Below are 24,268 nucleotides of genomic sequence, written 5' to 3'. Positions count from 1 at the left end.
ATATGTACAGTACAGAGCTAGTCAATGATGGTATTTATCTTCATCAACCCTCTCTAACTCTTCATTGCTGTGGACAATCAGGGACTCCGCCAGCTGCAGCTGCAGCTCCAGCGCCTCCTAGATCACCCATGTCCATCAAAGGATTCGAAATCAGCTCCTCTGGCGGACTGCCAGCAGCTTGCATCTATAAACCAGTTAAACAAGTTCCACCAAGTCACCCGCGAAAGACTCACCTCTTGCATCCGCTCCCACACATACTCCCGACACTTCGGATCATCGTCAGAGTACCCTGTCTCCTCGAATTTCCGCACAATCTGCCCCACAACCTTGGCCTGCGTCTCGTACCGCGCCATATCCTCAGCAGGGACCTTGCCATCCACCTTATTCTTCTCAATCCAAGGCGCAAACTTCCCATCCAGCTCCTTCATAGGCTCGTAGAGCATCTCCTTATTAGATAGCTGCTCCATCATACCCATAAACATCTTCGACAAATCCCCGTCATCACCTGCACCAGCCGCTCCAGCTTCCATCGCCTTAAGCAACTGCGCTATCATATCATCCGACAACCCATCATCTTCAGTCGCAGCCTCCGTAGCACGATCACCAGAGTGCTTCATACGCTCCATAGTACGCTGAATCGCATCATTGAAAGACTCAGTCGGTTGTTCACCAGACCCCGACGCTCCAGTATCAGCAGATGTATGTGCCGGTGTGGTATCACTAGGCGTTGCCTTCGCACCGGCACCGTTCTTTTCTTCAGCCATCACATCAGCTAATAACTGTTTCAAGAAATCCCCTGGTTCAATCCCGCTGTCTCCCAGCTGTTTCGCAAAAAGATCAGCACCCTCTTCTACCGAGGCGAGATTGGGGTCCATAGGCATCGCGCCCGGATTCGACATCATGTTTGCCATGTCTTGTTCCAATTGCTTGAGGAATGCATCTTCGTCGAAATCACCCGCTGGGGCCTCGGCTGCGGGAGCGGGGGCGGGCGGCGCAGGTGCAGGTACAGGCTTAGGTTTGGAAAAATCGTCTAGGACGTCTACGGGACAACATCTTATTAGTTTCCGGTACTTTAGAGATAGAAAAACAGGATGGAAGGGGGTGTAGGCTGTACCATCCAAATCGTCTAGATCGGAGTCATCATCGTCGTCCTCGCCGTGATCGGCCTGCTTCTTCTGGGAGGGCTCCGCAGGTGTTTGCGCAATGGGCTGTTCAGATGCGGGAATGTCGGTGGCAGGTAAGGTTGTACCCTCCCGCAGATCTGAGCCAGAAGCACTCGCCATTGTTGACTATGCTGATGGATGTTGAGTGGAGAACAGAAACATGGGGAAGTTTACATGTGACTTTTGGCGGGGGGAACGGGCAAACGAATCGCCGATCTGCGACGACCTCGGTTCAATGTATGGAAGATTCAAATGTTGGAGTGACCCCTTATCATAAAATGGTGCATGTAAGTATTCATTCAACAATATATTCCCATAAACTAGGAATAGGAAACAGTTCCTAGAGACCGCCGGCTTAATGGGACTGATCCCACTCATGTTCTTTGCATGGAATATCAGTCTTTCGTTTTCTTGGAAAAGCTCCTGACTGAGGATTTCATTGATCGAGCAGGTCAGGTAGCGATAATGTACTCGTCCTGCTTACAGCTGGCTAATGGATGCTTGAGAATCCGTTCAACCAAATCAATCTAGGTCCAGGCCGCCGTGTAGTGAGCTTGGGTTGCCGTGCGCGATTTTGCTAGTTGCTTGAGCTCCGAGAATTCGAGATTAACATCGGATAGCACGTGCTGGATATCAGAAATCTCAGGAACATGTCTTTCCTCTGGTTCCTGCTGCGTTTTCCGAGCAGGCTGTGCTGTCTTACCAAGCTTTTCTGTCTGGCTAGGTGTGCGAAAGGCCGGTCTGCATCTACGCCAATTCGTAGATTTGGTGACGGTGCAAGTTCTGGATGGGCAAGGCAGGGACTGGGGCAGGTAGAATGCGCTTCCAGGTGAGCATGGCTCAGGGTCATTGTTCTCGGAGTATTGTTCTGCATCATCTTTCAAATACCGGTGTACTCGTGACATGACTTGGACAAGTTTCAAAGACCATTAAGCTTGCAGTGTAGCTAGCTGCAGAACTAAAGGGAATGTCTACCCTCTTCTGTTAAGGAGATTATCTAAATGTGGAATAAAGAAGCATGGCTTATGGATATTAATCTCAACGATAATAGAAGAACATCACGGAACCAATGTATAGCTCATCTAAGCATCTTTTATTAGTCTTACTACGTAGCCTAGACCAGACCAAACCGTTGTGACGGTGACAACGCACCTACAAGGAAAAGGTCAGCACGGAAGGGGAAGGCGACGTCAGCGCTTCAGGGCTGTGCAGATATTCAGGTGCAAGATGGTGGTATGCAGGGCATTCAGGTGAAGGGTCTGAAGGGTAGGAGTTTCCCCAACGAATAAAAAAGATTAGTGAACACGGACATACACCAGGTATTCGCATGTGATTGGACCCCATACTACTAACCTACCAGCGTGCGGCTTAAGTACGGCTGAGCGGACGGGAGGTCCCGTTCTCTACACGCTATGGTCGTATGTGTTGGGCAAATAATAGTGAAGCAATCCATCACCCTATCAACTTGAATGTAATGCATGGACGGAAGGGATCCTTCGTTCACCTAGGGTCTTGTAGTTCTACCGATGCTAGCATTCGAAAATTTCATCTCTCAACTTCACTGGCATTAGAAAATGCTGGAAATTCGATGCTGAAAAATGCGAAACTAGAATATAGCGCTATCTGGGTTTCCTCTTTCCTTAGTCCCGTCAGGCTACTCACTTCCCAAAAGCCTCCATATCATCAGACCCCTTGTCTGTATCCCAAAATATTTTCCCAGTTTACCCATGACCCATCGGCCACTTGGTACTTGGGGAAGTTGATCGCAATGACTTTTTGTTCACCGGCGAAGTCGCCAATGCTGGTAATGAACCAACCGACTTGGATGTCACTCTAGGTTAGAGGTTGTCAGTGTCGCAGAGCAAAGATTGGAAGATTCAGAGTTGAATGAAACCTTTGGCATCTTCGAGATTTTGCGAGCGAGGAATAACTTGAAAGAGACTTATTGGTAGTGGAGGATAGAGGATATCAGAGTGTGTAATAGTGAAAGGTTGTTGAAGGTCAGCTTGTGAGCGTGGAAAATCCCACTTTGTATGATTGCCCCCTCCACCATTTCACCCAGTTGAATGCGTGTCAGCCTTGGCGCTATTAATGCTAGCTAGTCTTGGCTGTATAGTTGAAAGTCGTGAGGGTGAGGTTTATACCCACACTGCAAAACGAAGTGGCATTGAAAATTAGATTTCGAAGAATATTTAGCGCCAAAGAGAACTGATAGGTCATAGTTATGATGAATCGAGCATTTGGTAGTGGAGCAGGGTGCACTTGCACTGCAATTTGTATCTAGATGTCACTTTTTCTTGTCGCCCGGGCGAGAAATGGATGAGCGCCGCTTTACGGTCGCGACCGCCGCAATGACCCTCTCAGCTGATGGGAAGTGGACAGTCTTTAGATTCCTGTTTTCGATCTGAAATACTCCTTCTCGTGGCACCTGCACTCAGCCATTAGGTAAGATGTGTGGCCAGACAAGTTGCTGGCCTTGACCATGGCATGTGCCGTGCAAATTAAAGGTACAATTTTGAAGCATTGAGGTATAAGGAGAGTAAATGTGGGGCAGCCATCTCTTGTCCCGCTAAGTTATCAATCTGGCAATTGGGAGCTCCACTAGGGCTGAAATATTAGCATTTAAGTAGGTATGATGGGTGTTGGAAACCGGTCGCACCAATGAGTGCAGAGAATGCTGCTTTTTCTCGCCAAAGCTTGCCCTTCCAGGTCTTTTCCCAAGTTCATACTACACTGGCCACTTAGACACCAGTATTGACCTTTGAATTCTGCCGATGAGATATGGAGAATACCTAATGAAGTCATGTGATCTCATGGAGTAAGCACTAAGGCTAGTGGCTTCACGTTGAATCTGCTCTTTCTATTTCATCTCTTTTCATACCACTGCAATACATACTTACGTGTCTTAAGCTCTTTAGTGCATCTCCTCTTTCATCAAGTTTCAACCTTTACCTGAGTCATGCCCTTGTCACTTCTTTCACGGCATCTAGGGAGAAGTAATTAAACACTTTTCAATTACCACAATTTCAACCGCTTGAATACTAATTTAAGTAGGCCAGCAAAGAGTGAAGAACACCCTGCAGCATTTCAAATATGAAGAGAGGAAAAGCGAAGATTGAAAAAAAAACCCTGCATCCATTTTTCGTCAAGTTCAAAAGAAGCCCTATCCCTCTCTATCTTCCATCCACCCTGAGTCCCAAAGCTCATTCTTTACCCTCCTTCCCCCCGAAATCCGGTTTATCACCTATGAGATTCTTTTCGGAGACCGCTCCTTGCACTACCAGTGTGACTGGGTGAAAGGAAAGAAAAGATGGGATATTTATTCATTTGTTTGCTATGCGCATTTCGAGAGAATAGACTGAGACCAATGTGTAGGGGAACAAGGTGTAGTGGGGAATGGGTCCGGTACTGCAAAGTTTTGGGAAATGTGCATTGATTATGGGATGTTATTCTCATGTTGGAAAGGGTGAGTTATACTTTCTACCATCGATTCTACGTATGGTTGGAAGAAATACTCCTATAATGATACTACTGCAAAAGAAGATATCTTGAAAGCCTGCGGGTTCTCTACGCCACCAACGAATTTCGTTTTGGACACCACAGAGATCTATGCACTACTTTCCCCAACCAAATACCCTCTCTAGCTCTTCCCACCATCCGACGTCTAACCCTTCAGTGGCAACTGAATGTGGATGCTCAACCACATATGTCACGTCAGAGTAAAGCAAAATATGATGAACTATGGAATGCTCTAGGGACAACATTCACTTCACTCACTCATATTCGGATTTACATCGATACCCCGAATCTCGCAAATTTGTTGAAAATGCCGCGCGGAAACTTCGAAAACGATAAAACCAATTACATCCAACATGCGTGGCTAGATGGAATACAAGCTATGGGTGAGGCGAATGAGAATCTAGAGGTGTTTGAAGTCCATTTCTACCATAGGGTAAATGGCATCTTGAGAGGGAAAGTGAAGCCGTGTTTAGGGGAGATGGAAAAGCTAAGAAGGGTGAAAAATAGCGGTGTCATGTACGAAGCTTACAAGTGCCAGACTCAGACTATCAAATGGGGATGCGGAGCTGGGAGTGTCATCTCCGATGGGAGCTCGCTTATACGTATCAGCCACCCAATGTCCCAAGCGCGTGGCTTGTTTGCGAGGAATATAAAGGAAAAGATCGAACGGGCCCGCAAAGAAAAGACAGTGGACTTATGACTTAAACAGACGTATTCGGCTGCCTCATAAACGTCACCTCCGAGGCCTTTAACGTGGGCACTGTATGCATTTGACTCGAAACCATTTGTATCTCTGATCAAATGAATCGGACTGGTTGCTGCATACAAGCAGGTTTATCTAGTGGAGCAAAGATTTCAAACTGAAGACCAGTTTCTAATTTAATCTTCAGTCGATAGTCTACGATCTTACTAGCGGTTGCTCTCAGACTAGTTTTGAACCACGAATGTTGAGAGTGCTGTGAGCTATCTTCATTCGGCATTAACGTAGTATTGGAAGGCGTTCAAGGTTACAAGTGGGAAAACAACCGAATCCCATTGACGAGTAGGGTGATCCAACCGCTCTCTGCGATTATTTATGACATTCTCGAGTCCTTTTAACAAGCGCACAGTGAGTGAGGCAGGTTGGGTGTTGACTTTCGGCATGGTTCAAGTTTATGTTGTTTGATCCCACCATGTGACTTTTTTAGTGGGGAACCGAAGGCCGATCGCCGAGCCCATTTCATGTTCTGCATATGCCCACATCTGATGTGTTTTTCTTTCCTAAGATCTGATCTGATCTGACCTGATCATTAAACAATACCCCGGATTCAAGGATTGGCTAATTGAACTTGAATCAAGGTGCTCTGTACAGTCCTTTACACAACCCGGGGATTCCCAATGGTTTAAGTGGATTGGATACGAGTTGCAACCATGTACCAATCGGTCCAACTAGACGAGCTCGGAAGTCGGAAAAATCTGTAACGCGTCCAATATTGCATCATGGGTACTCCGTACAAGGGGGGCCAAGAACGTGGTCTGGTCCGCGTGATCCCAAGGGTCAAGGCACCCGAGGACCTTTTTTTCTTTTTCTCTAATGACCTGCCTAGATCGGTGCCCAGACCTTCCTTTCCAAGGAAAAGGAACTAATGGCCAACTAGCTTTTACAGCTTAAATGAAAATTTTCGCCCCTGAACACCACGGTGAACTGAACAAGCATAGGGCGGAAAGCGCGACAACTTGACGGGCAACTCCGATATCGGCTCAGGCAACTCGATTTTTTCAAAGTACCTCATACCAATAAACATACCACATAGTTGATGTATATGTTCCATGTAACTATTCGTGATTCTCCGCGGAACTAATACCTGCATCCCCCTAGAATATGCGTGGCAGGTTTTTTCTTTTTTTTTTTCTATTCCCCACATAGAACTCCTTAACCCACTCGTATGACCACTAAGGAACTTGAGAGACTTGATCCATTCAAGCAACAACCAGTGTGAGGACTTATGGTGGACCCGTGCCGTCAGACCCATTCATGGTTGCGAAGGCGAAAAGCGAAAAAAAAGAGAAAAAAAAGAAAAAAAAAGTCAAACCAAACTAGTACGCGAGCCCCTCTCGTCTGACCCTTTTGAACAATATTATTATTCGGTTTTTACTCAATCGTTTTACTCACATTTCTTCTCCTCTCCGCCCCGTTTCCCCGTTTATCTCAATTCTCTGACTCTTCCTTTCTCATAATTTCAATTTCTTTTATGTCACTCTCTTCTTACTCGTTCATTCGATAACCGCCGAGCCGCGCGGTTCCTGCGTTTGTTTCTGATTTCTTTTTTGTCCCTCTCTGCCGGTCTTTAAGCCCGTGGTTCGGCGGGAGGGAGAAACGAATATCCCTCTTGGTCCGTGTTGCGGAAGACGTGATCTTCGTTAAGTAAGAGAAACTGAGGGACTTCAATCCAATGGTCTCTATGGTCGAGGCCTCTCATGATCAGAATGACATGGTCATGGACTCTGTTGTGCCAAAGACCGAACCTACGCTAGATGGCTCTATCAGTTCGACGGTGTCAACGCCAGATCCAGAGGTCGAAGCCCTGACACAAGACCCTGCACAGACTCAAAAGCGAAAAGGTGGTCGGAAACCTGTACGTAACATCTTTTGCCTTGTTGATGCAATAATCCGGGGCCCCGCATTCCCTCTTTTATTTATCTTCGATCCTACCTTATCATTCTTTTTGTTTGGCCTATGGGTTCCCCCCGGATGTTTTATCCTATCCACCATGACCTTATCTTGTATTTTTATTAACGTGCTTTTTTAGATCTACGCCACTTCCGAGGAACGGAAGCAGCGCAATAGACAGGCCCAAGCTGCTTTCCGTGAACGTCGCACGGAGTATATCCGGCAGCTGGAGACTACCATCAAGCGCAATGAAGAGTCCCTGCAGAGCCTTCAACAGAGTCATCGCAGTGCCGCCGATGAATGTCTGATGCTGCGGTATAAGAACTCCTTACTGGAGCGGATCCTGTTAGAGAAAGGTATGGACCACCCCCTTGCGTCGGCGTTGCATTCCACCCCCGCTTCCGAGCTAACCCCGGACTCCAGGCATTGATGTACAAGCTGAGTTACGGATTAAGACTGGGGCCCCAGGTGCACAGCCCAAGACCACACCCATGCCACCTAAGCCGCCGGGTCCCACAGGGCCTCGGCCCACGCAGCGGCATCCTGGCATCGCCTCCAAGCCTGATGCATTTGCCATGTCGCAGCGTGAGGGGTATGGAGTGTCGTCACCACAGTTCCAACCTACGCCGACATCTCATGTATCATCACCGTCGCATGCCAAGTCTCCTGGCTTTGGCTTCCAGGGCATGTCCCCCGCTGACCAGCAAGGGACTGGTCGTCCGCAGCTGCTGCCTCAACCGAGGGCTTACAACAATCAGACCTCGCCGCCGGCCATAAGTATGCCACAGGCGGATCCAAATGAACCGAAGCTACGGGGAGTGCCGCGTGGCCAGCAGCGGGTTGCAGCCGCATACTACCCATCTCCATTCCAGAAGCATTATGATCAATTGGGTGAGTTATTATTCTAGAACCAATCGCATTGAAAGAAGAAAATGCGAACGTAAAAAGAGCATGGCTGACCAAATTGAACAGAACAAGAATATGATGCACAAGCTGACATGGTGGATGAAGACCAAGACGGCTCAGTGAATACATCATACGTGCCCGGGTTCACACCACAATCGGTTGCTTCCGGCTCGCATAACATGTCTGGATTCAATCCTCCCGCCGGCGGGGACGGAACGCCCGGAGACTTCGGAAGTGCCAACCAGCTACTCGGTCAGTATGAACCGATGCTGGATGCTGATCCGTTCGGCCTCAGTGCAAGCATGCATTTTCCAACGCCGTTCAACTATGAGCAAAACAATTCCCGCAACTAAGCGATGCATCTTTTCGGTTGACGAGGTTTTATTATGTTTGGAAAACCAAGCCCATTACATTTCTGAGCGAGGGAAGAGGAGAAAAGAAAAAAAGTATTGACGGGTTCTGGTTGGGTTACATTGGTTGGCTTTTCCAAAAAGTTCTTCATTTTCGAAGCATTGCCAGGCGTTGATAGTTGGGATTCTTTGTGGTTTTTGATTATGAAATTTTGATACCATCGGGTTGTACATTGTACCATGGAATACAAAGCCCCCTTCCTGCATAATCGAGGCAGAAAAAAGTCATTCAACGTCTAAAAACGACAGGGAAGTCATTGAGTTGTAGAATGTATGATGCCATCTAGTGACGCCATGATACCCTAAGCCCTAGCCTGATTCGCTTAGTAAATGGCGCCTAACCGGATTCGTGCTGCACCACAAACCCTCAACCTTCCCTTCCTAAGACAACACCCCTTCAATCACTATCAATCTAAGAGGCTGGATCTGTTGAGGTTCTGCCTTGTGCCTACCTTTAATACATCCTAGTGATCGTTGAGTGCCTTCCGCGCCGGAAGGAACTCCGCAACACCAGGCGTCATGGTTGACGTCCGGTCTAAGGTACGCTGAATCGTGGGCGGAGCTCTGTCCTGCGACACAATTGCGCTCTTATAGCAAGCGCTTTGGCTAACTTTGTTGCGTCTTGCTTTTTTTGCTCGAAATAGAACCTCTACGAGCTCCTCGGTATGTGAAACTTGCTGCACTATGAGATCCCGCGTATTCCGTTTCCATGATTTCATGGTCGGGAACCCGCCCCTCATTTGAGAGCATCTCCAAGCTTCCAAAGTTCATCTCAAGCTAACGCAGTCTTCTTCTGATCCTCTAGGTAATGACCCCGAGCTCGACCCCAGCAGACCTGCTCCTCCCCCCGCCCGGGCCGTCGACCGTCCCGCTCCCCGCGTTGGCAAGCGTGATGCCCCCAAGGAGGCTCCCGCCGCCCCTGCTGCCGCTCCTCGCTCCGAGAACCGCCGTGGAGGCCGTGTGACCGCTGGCAACGAAGCTGGTATGTGAAAATCGATCGATCCGTGAAGCGATGGTGGGGTCGATGAAGTGTGGGGAAAGCTTGATAGGAAGCATCGGAAGCTGACAAGCTTGCCCTCTATAGCCTTCCGCGACCGCAACGCTGGCCGCAACAACAACCGCTCCAAGCCCACCGAGGAGGCCGAGGGACAGACCTCTCGCCCCCGTGGCAACCGCCCTCCCCGCGGTGACCGCCAGTCCCGCACTGGTCAGACGTAAGCGACCCTTGTTTTCTCTTTTTGAGATGATTCCGTCCAAGTATAGTCAAGCCACACACCATCAACAGACGATCGGAGAGGGAGAAGAAGATGAGATGATGATGAAAAGATAGATCCAATCGCTCTGCCGATGCGGGGTGTGGCGAATAGAGCTTGATTCTACAGCACAGCATAACTAACAGGTGTTTTTGATTACAGCGACACTCGCAAGCAGGTCCAGCAGGGCTGGGGTGGCGAATCCGGTGAGAAGACCTGGGACGATGAGCGTGTTGGCGAGACCATCGCCAAGGATGACGAGAAGGAGCCCCAGACCCCCGCCGAGGAGGTCGAGGAGGCCGACAAGTCCAAGTCTTACGACGACTACCTCGCCGAGAAGGCCGCCCGTGACAGCCTGGCTGCTAAGCCTGTCCGTGCCGCCAACGAGGGCACCAAGGCCGACAAGAAGTGGGCCGCTGCCACCGAGCTGAAGCGCGAAGAGGGTGAGGCCGCCTACATTGCCCCCACCGCCGAGAAGAAGCAGCGTGAGAAGCAGCGCAAGGAGAAGAACTTCCTTGACGTCGACATGCGCTTCGTTGAGCAGCCCCGCTCCGGCCCCTCCAACGGTCCCCGTGGTGACCGTCCCGCTCGTGGTGGTGCCCGTGGTGGCGACCGCGCTCCCCGTGGTGACCGCCCCGCTCGCGGTGGTCCCCGTGGTGGTGCCCCCCGTGGTGCTGCCTCTGGTGCTCCTCGCGGCGGCGCTGCTGCTGCTCCCCGTGGTGCCCGTGGCGGTGCCAAGGCCCCCGCCGGCCCTACCGTCGACGAGAAGAACTTCCCCAGCCTGGGCGGCAACTAAATCTTCCCCACCATCGTGCCCCCTTCTCATCTCGCCCCAGTGCTGAATTAAAATGGGAAACGAAACTGCAGCCCAGAACCAACCTTTGATTTTTTGCTTTGCTCCTCTATTTTCTTCCCCTCTAGTGCCCGTTTTCCCTGTTTTCTTCGTAGAAGAAGGGATGTGGTGATTCTATCTCTTGTTCGTGGTCTGTGGTCCATGGAAATCCTCAACTGATGCTCTATGTGTGTTGGATTTCTTCCTATTTTCGTTTATACGGGACTTGTCGTGATTGGGGGGAGAAATGGAGTTCAAGCTTGCAGACAATTGAAGGCTGTTGAAATGAAATGAAGAAATCGGTTTGTGTTTTTAATCTTTTTGTGTTCTGGGCCGCGCTCTAAAAATATGCCACAACCTTGCCTTTCAATCTCTTGATCCATGATATCTATCTAAGGGTGACTGTCTTGGCTGTGTCTTGTGTCTACTGCTTTAACATGTGCAAACAAACGTGAATTGGATGAACTGAATTTCAAATGAGGTCTATGCATGTGTAAATTGGATAGGCCAGTCTAGAGCTTTTACTGTCTTACGATTATGTCTTGGCCTCGGCTTTAAGAGGATTACCGGCCCAAGGCCCGGAGACCGGTTTCTAAGTGATTTGAATGTCACTCTCTAGCCGGGTTTATCAACGGTCAACGGGTTTATTTGAAGCCATTAAAGACTCAAATATAAAAGAACATTGAGTCAAGTAAACAATTTGTTCATTCCACTACAATTCCTCATCACAATAACACAGAACCTTGGCATTCACAATAACCCACAATGTCTCTATCCGGAAAAGTCGCCTTGATCACTGGCTCCTCCCAGGGAATCGGCAGAGCAACTGCCATCCGCCTTGCTAGCGAAGGTGCCAGCATAGTCATCAACTATCGTTCTGACTCCACGGCAGCTAATGAAGTGGTTGAGCAAATCGGTGCCGACCGCGCTCTGGCCGTCCAGGCCGACGCCTCCAAGCTATCAGATCTAGACCATCTGGTCGACGCAACAGTAGCCAGATTCGGAAAAATTGATATCCTCATCCCCAACGCGGGAATCCTTGCTATGAAAGGTCTGGATAATACCACAGAAGAGGACTTTGATAATTTCTATGATCTGATGGTTAAGGGACCATACTTTTTGGCACAGGTATGTCAGCTTACTATGTTTCTATGAAACATTTTGAAGGCGCTGGCGCTGATTATCTATAGAAAGCCACAAAACACATGCCGTCTGGAGGGCGCATTATTTTCGTTTCTAGTACTCTCAATCATGTATCCGGCATTGATCCTGGTTATCTTCTCTATGTTTCGACAAAGGGTGCTATTGAGCAGATTTCCCGCGTTCTTGCTAAGGATCTTGGGCGGAGGGGTATCTTGGTCAATGCGATCGCTCCTGGTCCGACAAGTACTAAGCTTTTCCTTGAGGGAAAGCCGGAATATGTCCTCAAGGCAATTGCTGGGTCTAATCCTTTCAATCGCATTGGAGAGCCGGAGGAGATCGCGTCGGTTATGGCATTCTTGTGTGGGAAGGATAGCAGCTGGATGTCTGGACAAGTCGTGAAGGTTAATGGCGCTACAGCATAAGTTATTCGTCAACTAAATTAGAGTGGAGGAAATAATTGAAGATTAATAATTCATGCTAATAGCTTGTGTATTCGGGTCCCGATAATGCCGTTTACAGGTAGCTTACTCATGTATACATTCGAATGTTCCCGTTAAAGGTTGGACGATTATAAATCCAAGTGGGGGAATCCATTTAAACCCCGCCCATTCCGCCAACTCAAGATTTAGTTCTTCAGAAATAGCATTTGAACAGCTTCATTCATCTATCATGACTCGCCCTGATATCACCCTCTACACGGCTCAGACCCCTAACGGGATCAAGATCTCTATTGCTTTGGAGGAGCTTGGGTAGGAGACTTTCTTGACCATGTAAATCCATACGTTTCTAACAGCTTCACAGATTGCCTTACAAGGTTGAGAAAATTGATATTTCCAAGAACACACAAAAGGAGGAGTATGTACCACCATGCCAATGACCTCATCATAAACTAATAGGCGCATAGCTGGTTCCTTGAGATTAACCCCAATGGCCGAATTCCCGCTCTGACCGACGAGTTCGAAGATGGGCAAAAGATCAACCTGTTCGAGTCCGGTGGTATCTTGCAGTACCTGGTGGAGCAATATGACACCGAGTACAAGATCTCCTTCCCCAAGGGCACCCGCGAGCACTACGAAATGACCAATTGGCTCTTCTTCCAGAATGCTGGTGTTGGACCCATGCAAGGTCAGGCAAACCACTTTGCACGCTATGCACCTGAGCACATTGAGTATGGTGTGACCCGATACGTTAATGAAACCCGCCGACTATATGGCGTGCTCGACAAGCACCTCGCCAAGTCCAAGTCCGGGTATTTGGTTGGTGATCACGTCTCCATTGCCGATATCTCACACTGGGGATGGGTGGCCGCCGCTGGGTGGCCAGGAATAGATATTGATGAATTCCCCAACCTAAAGGCGTGGGAAGAGCTTATGGCTCAGCGTGAAGGTGTGGAGAAGGGACGCCATGTTCCTTCCCCGCATACCATTAAGGAGCTGCTGAAGGATAAGGCAGCCATGGAGAAGGCGGCCGCTCAGGGTCGATCCTGGATTCAGCAGGGAATGAAGGATGATGCGAAGAGTAAAGTCTAAATTATACTATGAAAGAAAGAGTAAAGTGGAAATTCCAGTGATAAGACAAATCAAATAAACTTCACAATCTCCAAATATTATCCTCACCGCCTTCCAACTCATTTGTAGATCACGTGAACGGTGGCCACTTTTCCTTCAGAAGCTTCGCAGCTTGGCCTCTTTCAGGTCAACTTTGTGTCCCTTTCGATCAATCAACCTTTTTTCGAATCTCAAGTAGCCATGGCCTGGCGCAACCAAGGTACCACGGGCTCTAACAACATCCCCCTGGGAACGCGCCGTCGCTTCCAGGGTGATGAAGAAGATGATAGTAGCACCGCTACTCCCTCGTCTATGCCCGATGGTCCTAAGCGCGGCCGCAGTCCTGTCCGAGGTATGTTTCATCTTGTGTTCAATATTCCTTCTGAAAATCATTTCTAACCTCTCTTTCCGAATCTAGCAGAAGCCCCAGCAGTAGATGCTGATGGCATCAAAAGGCGCAAGAAGCGCAACCGTTGGGGAGACCAGCAAGAGAACAAGGCCGCCGGTCTGATGGGCCTGCCCACCATGATCATGGCCAACTTCACTAGTGAGCAGCTGGAGGCCTACACTCTGCACCTGCGTATCGAGGAGATCAGCCAGAAGCTGCGGATCAACGATGTGGTCCCTGGCGATGGTGACAGGTAAGTACTTCTCTGACACATGTGGCATCCATCATTGACAAAGGCAGATCCCCCTCGCCGCCCCCGCAGTACGACAACTTTGGTAGACGTGTGAACACTCGCGAGTACCGTTACCGCAAGCGCCTCGAGGATGAGCGTCACAAACTGGTCGAAAAGGCCATGAAGACCATTCCTAACTACCACCCGCCATCTGACTACAGACGCCCCACCAAGACCCAGGAGAAGGTCTATGTCCCAGTGAATGACTATCCAGAGATTAACTTCAGTATGATAACTAACCCTCTAACTCCTAACTGTCCCTCCGTTGTGTCTGTCATGACTCCCTGCTCGATTCGAGCTGACGAGGCATTTTCTTGGATGTCCTCGGCCCGTTTCTTGATAACACTCGGTGCTTGATGTTGCACATGCTTAGAAATTACCGGATAACTAACACTTAGCTCTTTGCTATCTTTTTAAAGTTGGCTTACTTATAGGACCTCGTGGAAACACCTTGAAGAAGATGGAGACCGAATCTGGCGCCAAGATTGCGATTCGTGGCAAGGGTTCCGTCAAGGAAGGAAAAGGCCGATCTGATGCCGCTCATGCTAGCAACCAGGAGGAGGACCTCCACTGTCTGATCATGGCAGAGACTGAAGAAAAGGTGAACAAGGCCAAGAAGCTGATTCACAACGTTATCGAGACTGTAAGTGCAGCAACAACCCTTTTGGTCTGAAGTACACTACTTACCATTTATTAGGCCGCCTCCATCCCCGAAGGCCAGAATGAGCTCAAGCGCAACCAGCTTCGTGAGCTTGCGGCTCTCAACGGTACTCTCCGTGATGACGAGAACCAGGCTTGCCAGAACTGTAAGTTGATATTCTCTGCATATATATTGATCAAAATTGATTCTAATTATTCGACAGGTGGTCAAATCGGACATCGCAAGTACGACTGTCCCGAGCAGCGCAACTTCACTGCAAACATCATCTGTCGCGTCTGTGGTAACGCTGGCCACATGGCCCGTGATTGTCCCGACCGCCAGAGAGGCAGCGACTGGCGCAACAATGGCGGTTTCCCTGGTGCCCGTGGCCCTGGTGGTCCTGGTGGTCCTGGTGCTCCCCGTATCGGTGGTACTGGCGATGCTGTCGACCGTGAGATGGAGGTGAGTCATTCTTTTCCCAGATAAAATCAAGAATACCTGCTAACATGTTCCGTAGCAACTCATGAATGAGCTATCTGGAGGTGCTCCTGGCGAATTCCCGCCTCGTCGCATCGAAGCCGGCCCCGATCAGGGTGGTTACCCTCCCGCCGATGACCGTGATGCGAACCCCTGGCAGCAACGCGGCCCGCCCCCGCCACCAAGTGATGTGGCTCCCTGGCAACAGCGACGCGAGCACCGTCCCCGCGATGACTATGGATCTCGCGACAACGGCCCTGCTCCTTGGGCACAGAAGCGTGGCGGTGACTCTGGCGGTTACGGCGGCGGTGGTTATGGATCTCACGGTGGCCATGGTGGTCATGGCGGTGGTGGTGGATATGCTGCGCCTGGCACTGCCCCCGGTGCTGCTCCATGGCAACAGCAGGCTGTCCCCGGTGGTCAGCCCGCGTACGGATATGGGGGATACGGTTATGCTGCCCCTGGAATGGCCGCTGCTCCCCCACCACCCGGCATGGCCCCTTGGTCGTACGGAGCTGCTGCTCCTGGTGCCCCAGGCGCTGGCAGCCCTCCACCCCCTCCCCCTCCTGTCGATGGACCCCCTCCCCCACCTCCCAGCGACCTGCCTCCCCCTCCTCCCCCTCCCGCTGCTTAAACCATTTTCCTTTATGCGATCTTTTTGTAGGCGAAAAAACTTTCTGGGTTATTTACTTCTCTTCATCAGTGATACCGAAGATAGGCTTTTTTTTTCTCTCGTTTCCGTATTTGAAGTAATATTTTCAGCTGCTAATTTACCTAGTATGGGTCTATATTCCAAAATGCTTGGTACTTTCATATATTAAAGAATTATAGTGCGTAAAAAGGGTAGTACAATCTCGGAAGTAGGTAAAATTTGAAAGGTTAGGGTATAGATATATTTGGTGATAGGCGGGAGCACGCTTTACTAGTGCCTGGCTTGAAACTATGCACGTATACATATGTGGGAAACTTCTGAATTAATCAAACATTGAATTTTCATCATATATCCAGACGTGGTGCAGCCAATGTATGTATGTTTACAATAGCTCCTCCAGTTTTAGTAGAGTACATAGCCAGGGAAGTGAAATGTTGCTAGAGCAATGCTTTGTTCATTGGTGCCTCAGGCCCCACAATCTTAGTTCTTGGCTCCAGCTTTTCCATCCCCGCAAAACTTCCTAGCTTGATTACACCCCGAAAGCTCCATATATACTGATTTGTGAAGCTTCCATCGCATTTTTATGGGGAAATACATCTTAGTTGCTTAATTGCATTCCTAATTTCTACTCAAAGTTCGTCACACGGGACCTTTCCCGAAGCCAATATGCAAGCTTCCGCCTCATCCACTCAGCGGAAGATGTCTTGGCAATCGCAGCGCAAACCGTCCCAGCAGTCAGCGGTATCAAGCCACGCTCCATCTTCATATCACTCGACCTTGTCTGCAGTTCCAGCAGGAGTGGAGGAGCCCCAGCGCCGTACATCTACGACGACCTCAGCTCAGTCGCAACCAAAATGGTGGCGCGTGCATCTATTTCGAGGCATGATCAATGATGTTAAGCGCAGAGCTCCTTATTACTGGAGTGATTGGACTGATGCATGGGATTATCGTATTGTGCCCGCAACGGTGTACATGTATTTTGCTAAGTATGACCTTTACACAGATAGGATGGTCAATTGTTTATCAACACCGATTGCCCGTTCATTCGATATTGAATTCTAACAATTTTTCAGTATCTTGCCCGCGCTGGCTTTCTCATTGGATATGTTTGAGAAGACAAATCAGAGCTATGGAGTCAATGAGGTTCTACTTGCTTCTGTTCTTGGAGCTGTCGTTTTTTCTCTTTTGGCGGCTCAGCCATTGGTTATTGTCGGGGTTACTGGTTGGTGACCTTCCTTGTTGCGCTAAGGATTTGATCTAATGCTGTGTAGGACCCATCACTGTGTTTAATTATACGGTCTACGATATCATCAGCCCCCGAGGGACCCCTTATCTTGCATTCATGTGCTGGATTGGAATGTAAGGTCCATTCCTTCGACATGTCTACTATACATGCTGATATTTATGCAGATGGTCTTTAATTATGCACTGGATTCTGGCAATTACCAATGCCTGCAATGGACTTAAATATGTCACTCGATTTTCGTGTGATATCTTCGGCTTTTATGTTGCTTGCATCTATATTCAAAAGGGAATCCAGGTTCTCACACGGCAATGGGGGCAGGTCGGTGAAACTTCAGCATATCTCGCTATCATGGTAGCCTTGCTTGTCTTGATGGCCGCTTGGGTTGTTGGAGAGCTGGGAAACAGTAACCTATTCCAAAGATACGTTCGAAAGTTCCTGGAAGACTATGGCACACCGTTGGTCATTATCTTTTTTACTGGCTTCGTGCACTTTGGTCACATGCGTGATGTTGATGTCGCTACGCTTCCCACCAGCAAATCCTTCTTCCCTACGCTTGATCGGTCGTGGCTGGTTCACTTTTGGAACATTGACGTTGGGGACATCTTCCTGGCTATCCCTTTTGCCCTCCTCTTGACCATTCTTTTCTACTTTGATCATAATGGTAAGTATTCCAGAAAATTACCTTCTACACCATGACTAAAGTTTTATAGTTTCATCTCTTATTGCCCAGGGCACCGAATTCCCTTTGCGGAAGCCCGCTGGCTTCCACTGGGATATTTGGCTCCTCGGACTTACCACCTTTATTGCTGGTCTTCTCGGAATCCCATTTCCCAATGGGCTTATCCCACAGGCACCCTTCCATACTGCCGCTCTTTGCGTGACTCGCCAGGTAGCCGATGAGGATGATACAAACAAGGGCAAAGCCATCCGGATCACAGATCATGTAGTAGAGCAGCGAGTCAGCAACCTAGCTCAAGGTCTCCTCACCCTAGGAACAATGTCCGGCCCGCTTCTGATTGTGCTTCATCTAATTCCCCAAGGTGTCATGGCCGGCCTGTTCTTCATCATGGGAGTCCAAGCTCTCCAGGGGAACGGCATTACTCAGAAGCTGATATTCCTCGCCCAAGACCGAAACCTAACCCCTGCATCTAACCCTCTCAAGCGGATCAAACGCCGATCCGCGATCTGGGCATTTGTGATTATTGAATTGCTTGGCTTCGGTGCTACTTTTGCAATTACTCAGACTATTGCTGCTATCGGGTTTCCAGTTATCATTCTCCTCTTGGTTCCTGTACGGTCATTCCTATTCCCACTTTGGTTCACGCGCGAGGAGTTGAATGTTTTGGATGCACCCACGGCTAGTCCGTTCACCATGGAAAGTGTCGGCGGTACACATGGACTGGAAGAGCAAGAATCTGCGGAAGCAACATCCAGCGGAGCACAGTCGAGTGATAATGGGGTTCTACGAGGTCGTTCCTCGTCTTCAGAGTCTGTCGTTGAGGATAATGATCTTGAGCGAGGAGAGGCTTATGAGCTTCGATCATCTATGCGGAGAAGAAGTACAACCAGTCGGGCGGATTGACGTGGTAGCTATCAGTAAAGGCATGGAGAAGTATAATAATCTACTTATTTACCCATTTCATGATCAAAGAAGTCGTAGACTCACTGGAAGTAGTGCAAAAATAGTCAAAATATCATCTCAAGGCCCGCAAGCCATCTAGAGGGCAAAAGACAAAAAGAAATGATAAGAGTGGGATTTGAACCCACGCCTACAAACGTAGACCAGGAAATGATGTCAAGGTGGACCTTAACCTGGCGCCTTAGACCAACTCGGCCATCTTACCATTGGATGAAAGGAAGGATTAGATTTGCAACCATAATCCCGTTGAATAGTACGTAGCTTCAAGAATGTCTACGTTCACTGATAGCAATGCATATTTCTTGCTCAAGACCCTGTGGAAAGTCTGTAAATACCCAAAAGTCCATCACCAACTAGATTTTAGCATGTGGAGACGAGAATCTGTACGAAAGAGGCCATATCAGATACCTGATATATAAGGCGGCAAATACACACCGCCAGATAATAATCGCATTTTCTGCCGCAAAATTATTTCTCTGGCAACAATCAAGATCAAACTGCATTCACAATGGCTTCCTCACAGGATGATCCGAAGTCTGATGACTCATATATCTCTGATGCTTCAGAAGACAACCAGATTGACACTCAAGATCGAGCTCCTAAGCGCCGACGCCTCTCGGAGTCCTCCAACGACTCTTATGTTGCGCCTGCACCTCTCCCCACCCTCTCCCGTATCAAGAAAAAGGACGATACCGCAAAGAAATCCGATTCGAACGATGATGAAAACCCAGTCACAATTAAGGATGCCCTTGAGATTGGCTTGCAAGCTGAGTCGTCCACTTTTGGTGCTCTGAATGTGTCGCCATGGCTTGTAGGGTCTTTGACTACTATGGCTGTTCGACGGCCCACAGCCATTCAGAAGGCGTGTATTCCTGAGATTCTGAAGGGTCGGGATTGTATCGGTGGAAGTCGGACAGGTTCCGGAAAGACTATTGCATTTGCCGTTCCTATTATGCAGCTATGGGCCAAGGATCCCTTTGGAATCTTCGCTCTGGTATTGACCCCGACTAGGTATGTTCTTTGCGCCGCACCTTTTAGCACAAGTTTCTTCTTGCTAACATGTCTTGTCTTCCAAGAGAGCTTGCGCTGCAGATCTTTGAGCAGTTCAAGGCTATCTCAGCACCACAGAGCATGAAGCCCATCCTTATCACCGGTGGTACCGATATGCGACAACAGGCAACCGCTCTCGCATCGCGCCCCCACGTCGTAATCGCAACCCCTGGTCGACTCGCGGATCACATCAAGACCTCTGGTCAGGATACAATTGCAGGATTGGGGCGTGTCAAAATGGTCGTGATGGATGAGGCAGACCGACTGCTCGCAGGCGGACACGGTAGCATGCTGCCAGACGTAGAGACCTGTCTGTCTGCCCTACCACCTTCAGCAGAGCGCCAAACCCTCCTCTTCACAGCTACATTGACGGCCGAAGTTCGCGCCTTGCAATCCATGCCCCGCCCAGAGGGCAAGCCGCCTATCTTTGTGACAGAAATCTCCACCGAAAACCAGGGCAAGATCCCCCCAACCCTCAAACAGACCTACCTCCAAGTCCCCATGACGCACCGTGAAGCCTTCCTGCACGCCCTTCTCTCTACCGAAGAAAACGTCACCAAGCCCGTCATCATTTTCTGTAATCACACAAAGACCACTGATCTGTTGGAGCGCACTCTTCGCAGACTGGGTCACCGCGCTACCTCGCTCCACAGTCTTCTTCCCCAATCCGAGCGCACATCTAATCTTGCCCGGTTCCGCGCCGCTGCTGCTCGCGTCCTGGTCGCCACTGATGTCGCATCGCGTGGTCTCGATATCCCAATCGTTAGCCTTGTTATCAACTTCGACGTCCCTCGCAATCCAGACGACTACGTCCACCGTGTTGGTCGTACAGCCCGTGCCGGACGAACCGGTGAGGCAGTCACTCTGGTTGGACAACGTGACGTCGAGCTCGTCCTCGCCATCGAGGCACGGGTGGGTCGAAAGATGGAAGAGTGGGCCCAGGAGGGTGTGAACATCGAAAGCCGTGTCGTACGAACCAACGTCCTGAAAGAAGTTGGATCAGCAAAGCGCGAGGCCATGGGTGAGATCGATGAAGGCCGCGATGTACTAGGCCGCAAACGCAATAAGTTGAAGAAAATCCGTTGATGGGTTTGTTTTATGCTTTTAAGTTTGATACCATCACTAGAACGAATGATATTTCAAAGCGCATGTATTCTGCAGACCACTTTATATAGTATCTATTGAATAATGACCGGCGCCTTTCCTCCGATATTCTCTAAAACGAAATGAAACTTCCTAGGGGGCTTATGCTGACGCTGGTTCTGATGATTGCTAGATGAACGTGTAACTGCGTTTGTCTGCTGGAATCCCAGCATTGGGCGGGGAGCCGGTTTGCTACCGGGCAGAGTAGACCAACAGTCATCAAATAGCAACGGATCATGGAAACGAGGGAAATCATCCAAAGCAGGGTTGTAAGGGAAACCGTGATCCGTATTCACAGGAGACGGTAGAGGGGGAGCAGGAAAAGGAGAAGGCAAGAACTCATAAGTAGGGACAGAAGAAGGCGGACATTCCCACCAATCTTCAATCGCATTGGAACGATTGAGCTCAGCGCACTGGAGCAGTGCTCTAGCCTCAAATGAGAGAATATCAGATTCGCAAAGAGGACCATTGAACATGCCAGGCCTATTCTCATTTGGTTTCTCGGTTTCGAGAGTTTGCAACATCTCGCCAAAAGCCTCATCGGGAGATGGTTGGAATGCACTCGAGGAGATATCGGTTGAAAGGGGATTGGAGATTGGTTGTTGCGGTTGGACCTGGAATATATCGGACAAAGGCTTATCAAATGCTCCTAGCATTCTTTCGTTCAGCCAAGGATGCTGGCACTGAAATGTACTGGAGGGCATGCTGCTAGTTGACGCCCGACGTTTGATCTTCCTCTCCCTGATAGGGTTGGAAGTATAGACATTGACGAGACCTCGTCGCAACTACATGTAAATTAGAAAGCTCTCCGGTACGGATAAATGAACTGGAATGTTACCTTTTGCCGACAGTGCTCGCAGGCTTGGTTGTAAATCATCGTGTGATGAAGATAAAGAAAAAGCACTGGTAGAGTGATTTGTCTTTGGAAGGTAATAAATCAAACATAATTTACTTCCTTGCATATAATTCGGAAAGAGAGAAACAGAAACAGAAAAAGGATGGGGAACAAGTTCATTCCTAACATCTATATACAGTCAGGCATCTTTCTGCCCACCCACCATAACGCTTGAACGGGTGCACGGCTCGCGTCATGGTGGCAGAAGCCAAGGGCTGTTCTTTTAGGAAGCATACTTCGCCACGCAGGATCAACATGGTGTTGTACTAAGATCTAATCGGTTAATACGAAATTCTGGACATATCGGGGCAACAGTCCGGACCAGTTGGCAGAATTCAATGACCCGAATAGAAGTAACAAGCCTATTCAGGAAATAAGCAATCTGCAAGTTTGACAGAAGTTCCAAGTACTTAATCCTAGAAGCCACGTAACTGTGCTCTTGTCATCATTGGTTCCCAGGCTGTTGGAAATATTCCCCGAAGTTGTGTAACCGTCGATCTATAAACTTGTATCACACAACGGTATCGGAGGCGTCCGCTCCCCTGATGCTTACACCAACGATCGCTCGAGATCGGCCATATTCTTCAAAGTGACAGTAAGCCTTGGCGCCTCTTGGATGTTGGTGTCTCGCTACGGGCCGGTGGCGTCGGGAGTTCCAAATCTTCATAACGGCGTTTAGCGTTTGAAACATGCATTATCTAGCCCCCCTTTGTCATGGAACCTTGGAACGATTTATTTTACGATTTGATATTAGGATGGAATGTCTTATCCGGTATCATAGATCGTGACATGGTGATGTACATGTAGACATATGTATACAATGAATGACTCTTACTCTTGTGGGAAGGACGAGGTCCGTGTACGCATTGCCCTTTGACCTTCTAAATGCCGCAAGAATTTGTCACGATCATAGGAAAAAAATGGTATCATTGATTGGATAGAATGACTATGCTAGACGCCTCGCGTTGCCCAAAATTACATCGTCCCTCAAGCCAGAAGAGGGACAAAAACAAGCCCTGTTTCATTCATTACAATGATCGTCATCAAATGACGGCCCCCGTGTCACAAGAACCCTGTTTGCTGGTCCGCGAAGATCTACCGAGGGCTTATTATAAACAGGAGCCTCGTTCCACAGCGTGACATCACCCACTCCATGCATCAGTGCTGGCACGTCGATTTGCCGTGTTCATCAGTTTGAGTAGCCCATCCACTGCGTCGCCTCTTTGAGACGGTGATAGGCCGTCCCGCGTTGCATCTCCAACTTCCTCCAGATTACGGGTGCGATTGTGGCGAATTACCGTAGCCGGGGGGCTACTCAGTTGCATGGGGGATCCTAGCGTGCGAGGTGGGGTTCGCTGCGAGGCCTTGACGCGTTCTGCAGCATTGGCTAGCGGAGACCGCCGACGGGGAAGATCAGGTGTTTGGTGACAAGGTGTGGAGCTCATATCAGGCATGGAACCAATGCGGGGAGTTGTGAATTTGGGCGTGGTGGTATTGCGGAAAGACAGGGGAGGCAGTGGTGAAGAGAAGGTGGCCAGGGAGATTCGTGGACATTTCCGACTGTGCTCTTCTAGACTGGAGACTCTTCGGTCGATTTGGTGGTCGGTCACATTGCGCATGGCGGTTTGGAGGGTGTTTCGGAGAAGAGCCGCTTTCTTTAGGTTTGTTAGTAAATGGGATCAAATGAAGGTTTGCAAGCCCTGCTTACTTCTTGAATAAACATTTTACGCGCGTCCGGGTCATCGGGAATTGTTCGTGTCTTTTGTTGGTCCAACGCGGTAGACGAGTTTTGTGTATCCATATGTTCATTCTGGTCGCGCTCGGAGCGTGTGGGCGTGGCGACGCGGGTTTCCTGCTTCTCTTGTGCTTGATTGTGCTGTAATGTGCCGATTATATCAGCCAATGGTTTCTTTGTCTTGTACCAGACCTCCATTGCATATGCGAGCTTACCTGAGTGACATTTTTGATTGGGGAGCCTTCAACCGAACAGCCCCGCGTCTGCACCGATCTGTCCATGTCGGTCTCATCCACCTGGTTTCTTGTCCGTTTTTGGCCTGCAAACACTGGCGAGGGGAGAAGCTTCTTGGGTGAGACTGTCGAGAAGAGGGCCCGTTTGACCGGTGTTCCGGTGACTGGGAGGGCCTGTTTGTTCTCGCGGGCTGGCGACAAACACGCGTTGGTGTCTTTTTCACCAAGGATACGGCGTCCATCCTTAATCGGACTGAATTGAATTGATGTGGACTGCATTTTGTCTGAAGTTGGAGCTAGCAGGGGTTGGAGAGGCGTAGGAAGGTCAAAGAAAGATGACCGTAGCGGGGAAGTGGGCTCGCGTGCGTGGTGGCGTTACAAGGAACAACACCCGATAGGAATGAAACAGAAAAAGAAACTAAAAGTCAAGCTTTGGAAAAGAGATATTCCAATGT

General features: G+C 49.2%; 11 protein-coding genes across 11 annotated transcripts; 7 read left to right on the top strand and 4 right to left on the bottom strand.

The window, feature by feature from the left end:
* Positions 1 to 61: 61 nt before the first annotated feature.
* Positions 62 to 1,283, bottom strand: pex19 (putative peroxisomal membrane protein receptor Pex19; the record flags this gene model as incomplete). The annotated part of the gene is made up of 3 exons (XM_057142014.1): positions 62 to 184; positions 234 to 1,039; positions 1,115 to 1,283. 3 exons carry the CDS (start codon positions 1,281 to 1,283, stop codon positions 62 to 64), a joined length of 1,098 nt encoding a protein of 365 aa, XP_056996020.1.
* Positions 1,284 to 1,690: 407 nt separating this feature from the next.
* On the bottom strand, positions 1,691 to 2,068 carry N7520_008079 (uncharacterized protein; the record flags this gene model as incomplete). Its single annotated transcript, XM_057142013.1, has 1 exon — positions 1,691 to 2,068. The coding sequence occupies one exon, from the start codon at positions 2,066 to 2,068 to the stop codon at positions 1,691 to 1,693; it is 378 nt and encodes a 125-aa protein (XP_056996019.1).
* A 5,046-nt stretch (positions 2,069 to 7,114) lies between these two features.
* N7520_008078 (bZIP transcription factor) lies at positions 7,115 to 8,591 on the top strand (the record flags this gene model as incomplete). Its single annotated transcript, XM_057142012.1, has 4 exons — positions 7,115 to 7,297; positions 7,472 to 7,688; positions 7,756 to 8,223; positions 8,305 to 8,591. The coding sequence occupies 4 exons, from the start codon at positions 7,115 to 7,117 to the stop codon at positions 8,589 to 8,591; spliced, it is 1,155 nt and encodes a 384-aa protein (XP_056996018.1).
* A 576-nt stretch (positions 8,592 to 9,167) lies between these two features.
* Positions 9,168 to 10,697, top strand: stm1 (uncharacterized protein; the record flags this gene model as incomplete). The annotated part of the gene is made up of 5 exons (XM_057142011.1): positions 9,168 to 9,188; positions 9,293 to 9,311; positions 9,454 to 9,630; positions 9,733 to 9,862; positions 10,064 to 10,697. 5 exons carry the CDS (start codon positions 9,168 to 9,170, stop codon positions 10,695 to 10,697), a joined length of 981 nt encoding a protein of 326 aa, XP_056996017.1.
* Positions 10,698 to 11,498: 801 nt separating this feature from the next.
* Positions 11,499 to 12,298, top strand: N7520_008076 (uncharacterized protein; the record flags this gene model as incomplete). Its single annotated transcript, XM_057142010.1, has 2 exons — positions 11,499 to 11,861; positions 11,924 to 12,298. The coding sequence occupies 2 exons, from the start codon at positions 11,499 to 11,501 to the stop codon at positions 12,296 to 12,298; spliced, it is 738 nt and encodes a 245-aa protein (XP_056996016.1).
* A 247-nt stretch (positions 12,299 to 12,545) lies between these two features.
* Positions 12,546 to 13,405, top strand: N7520_008075 (glutathione S-transferase family protein; the record flags this gene model as incomplete). Its single annotated transcript, XM_057142009.1, has 3 exons — positions 12,546 to 12,625; positions 12,678 to 12,731; positions 12,781 to 13,405. The coding sequence occupies 3 exons, from the start codon at positions 12,546 to 12,548 to the stop codon at positions 13,403 to 13,405; spliced, it is 759 nt and encodes a 252-aa protein (XP_056996015.1).
* A 219-nt stretch (positions 13,406 to 13,624) lies between these two features.
* Positions 13,625 to 15,854, top strand: bbp (putative zinc knuckle transcription factor/splicing factor MSL5/ZFM1; the record flags this gene model as incomplete). Its single annotated transcript, XM_057142008.1, has 7 exons — positions 13,625 to 13,775; positions 13,842 to 14,064; positions 14,112 to 14,329; positions 14,523 to 14,746; positions 14,801 to 14,909; positions 14,967 to 15,205; positions 15,261 to 15,854. The coding sequence occupies 7 exons, from the start codon at positions 13,625 to 13,627 to the stop codon at positions 15,852 to 15,854; spliced, it is 1,758 nt and encodes a 585-aa protein (XP_056996014.1).
* A 684-nt stretch (positions 15,855 to 16,538) lies between these two features.
* Positions 16,539 to 18,700, top strand: N7520_008073 (anion exchange family protein; the record flags this gene model as incomplete). Its single annotated transcript, XM_057142007.1, has 5 exons — positions 16,539 to 16,858; positions 16,946 to 17,094; positions 17,144 to 17,231; positions 17,283 to 17,779; positions 17,829 to 18,700. 5 exons carry the CDS (start codon positions 16,539 to 16,541, stop codon positions 18,698 to 18,700), a joined length of 1,926 nt encoding a protein of 641 aa, XP_056996013.1.
* Positions 18,701 to 19,265: 565 nt separating this feature from the next.
* On the top strand, positions 19,266 to 20,893 carry dbp8 (ATP-dependent RNA helicase DBP8; the record flags this gene model as incomplete). Its single annotated transcript, XM_057142006.1, has 2 exons — positions 19,266 to 19,768; positions 19,834 to 20,893. 2 exons carry the CDS (start codon positions 19,266 to 19,268, stop codon positions 20,891 to 20,893), a joined length of 1,563 nt encoding a protein of 520 aa, XP_056996012.1.
* A 92-nt stretch (positions 20,894 to 20,985) lies between these two features.
* N7520_008071 (uncharacterized protein) lies at positions 20,986 to 21,606 on the bottom strand (the record flags this gene model as incomplete). The annotated part of the gene is made up of 1 exon (XM_057142005.1): positions 20,986 to 21,606. One exon carries the CDS (start codon positions 21,604 to 21,606, stop codon positions 20,986 to 20,988), a length of 621 nt encoding a protein of 206 aa, XP_056996011.1.
* Positions 21,607 to 22,987: 1,381 nt separating this feature from the next.
* On the bottom strand, positions 22,988 to 24,092 carry N7520_008070 (uncharacterized protein; the record flags this gene model as incomplete). The annotated part of the gene is made up of 3 exons (XM_057142004.1): positions 22,988 to 23,500; positions 23,554 to 23,721; positions 23,796 to 24,092. The coding sequence occupies 3 exons, from the start codon at positions 24,090 to 24,092 to the stop codon at positions 22,988 to 22,990; spliced, it is 978 nt and encodes a 325-aa protein (XP_056996010.1).
* Positions 24,093 to 24,268: the final 176 nt, after the last annotated feature.

Source organism: Penicillium odoratum, assembly GCF_028828045.1.
Source record: "Penicillium odoratum strain IBT 22623 chromosome Unknown utg000005l_segment0_segment0, whole genome shotgun sequence".
NCBI classification, from domain to species: Eukaryota; Fungi; Ascomycota; class Eurotiomycetes; order Eurotiales; family Aspergillaceae; genus Penicillium; species Penicillium odoratum.
Note: the sequence above shows the minus strand (reverse complement) of the source record. Positions and strands in the feature narration are given on the sequence as shown.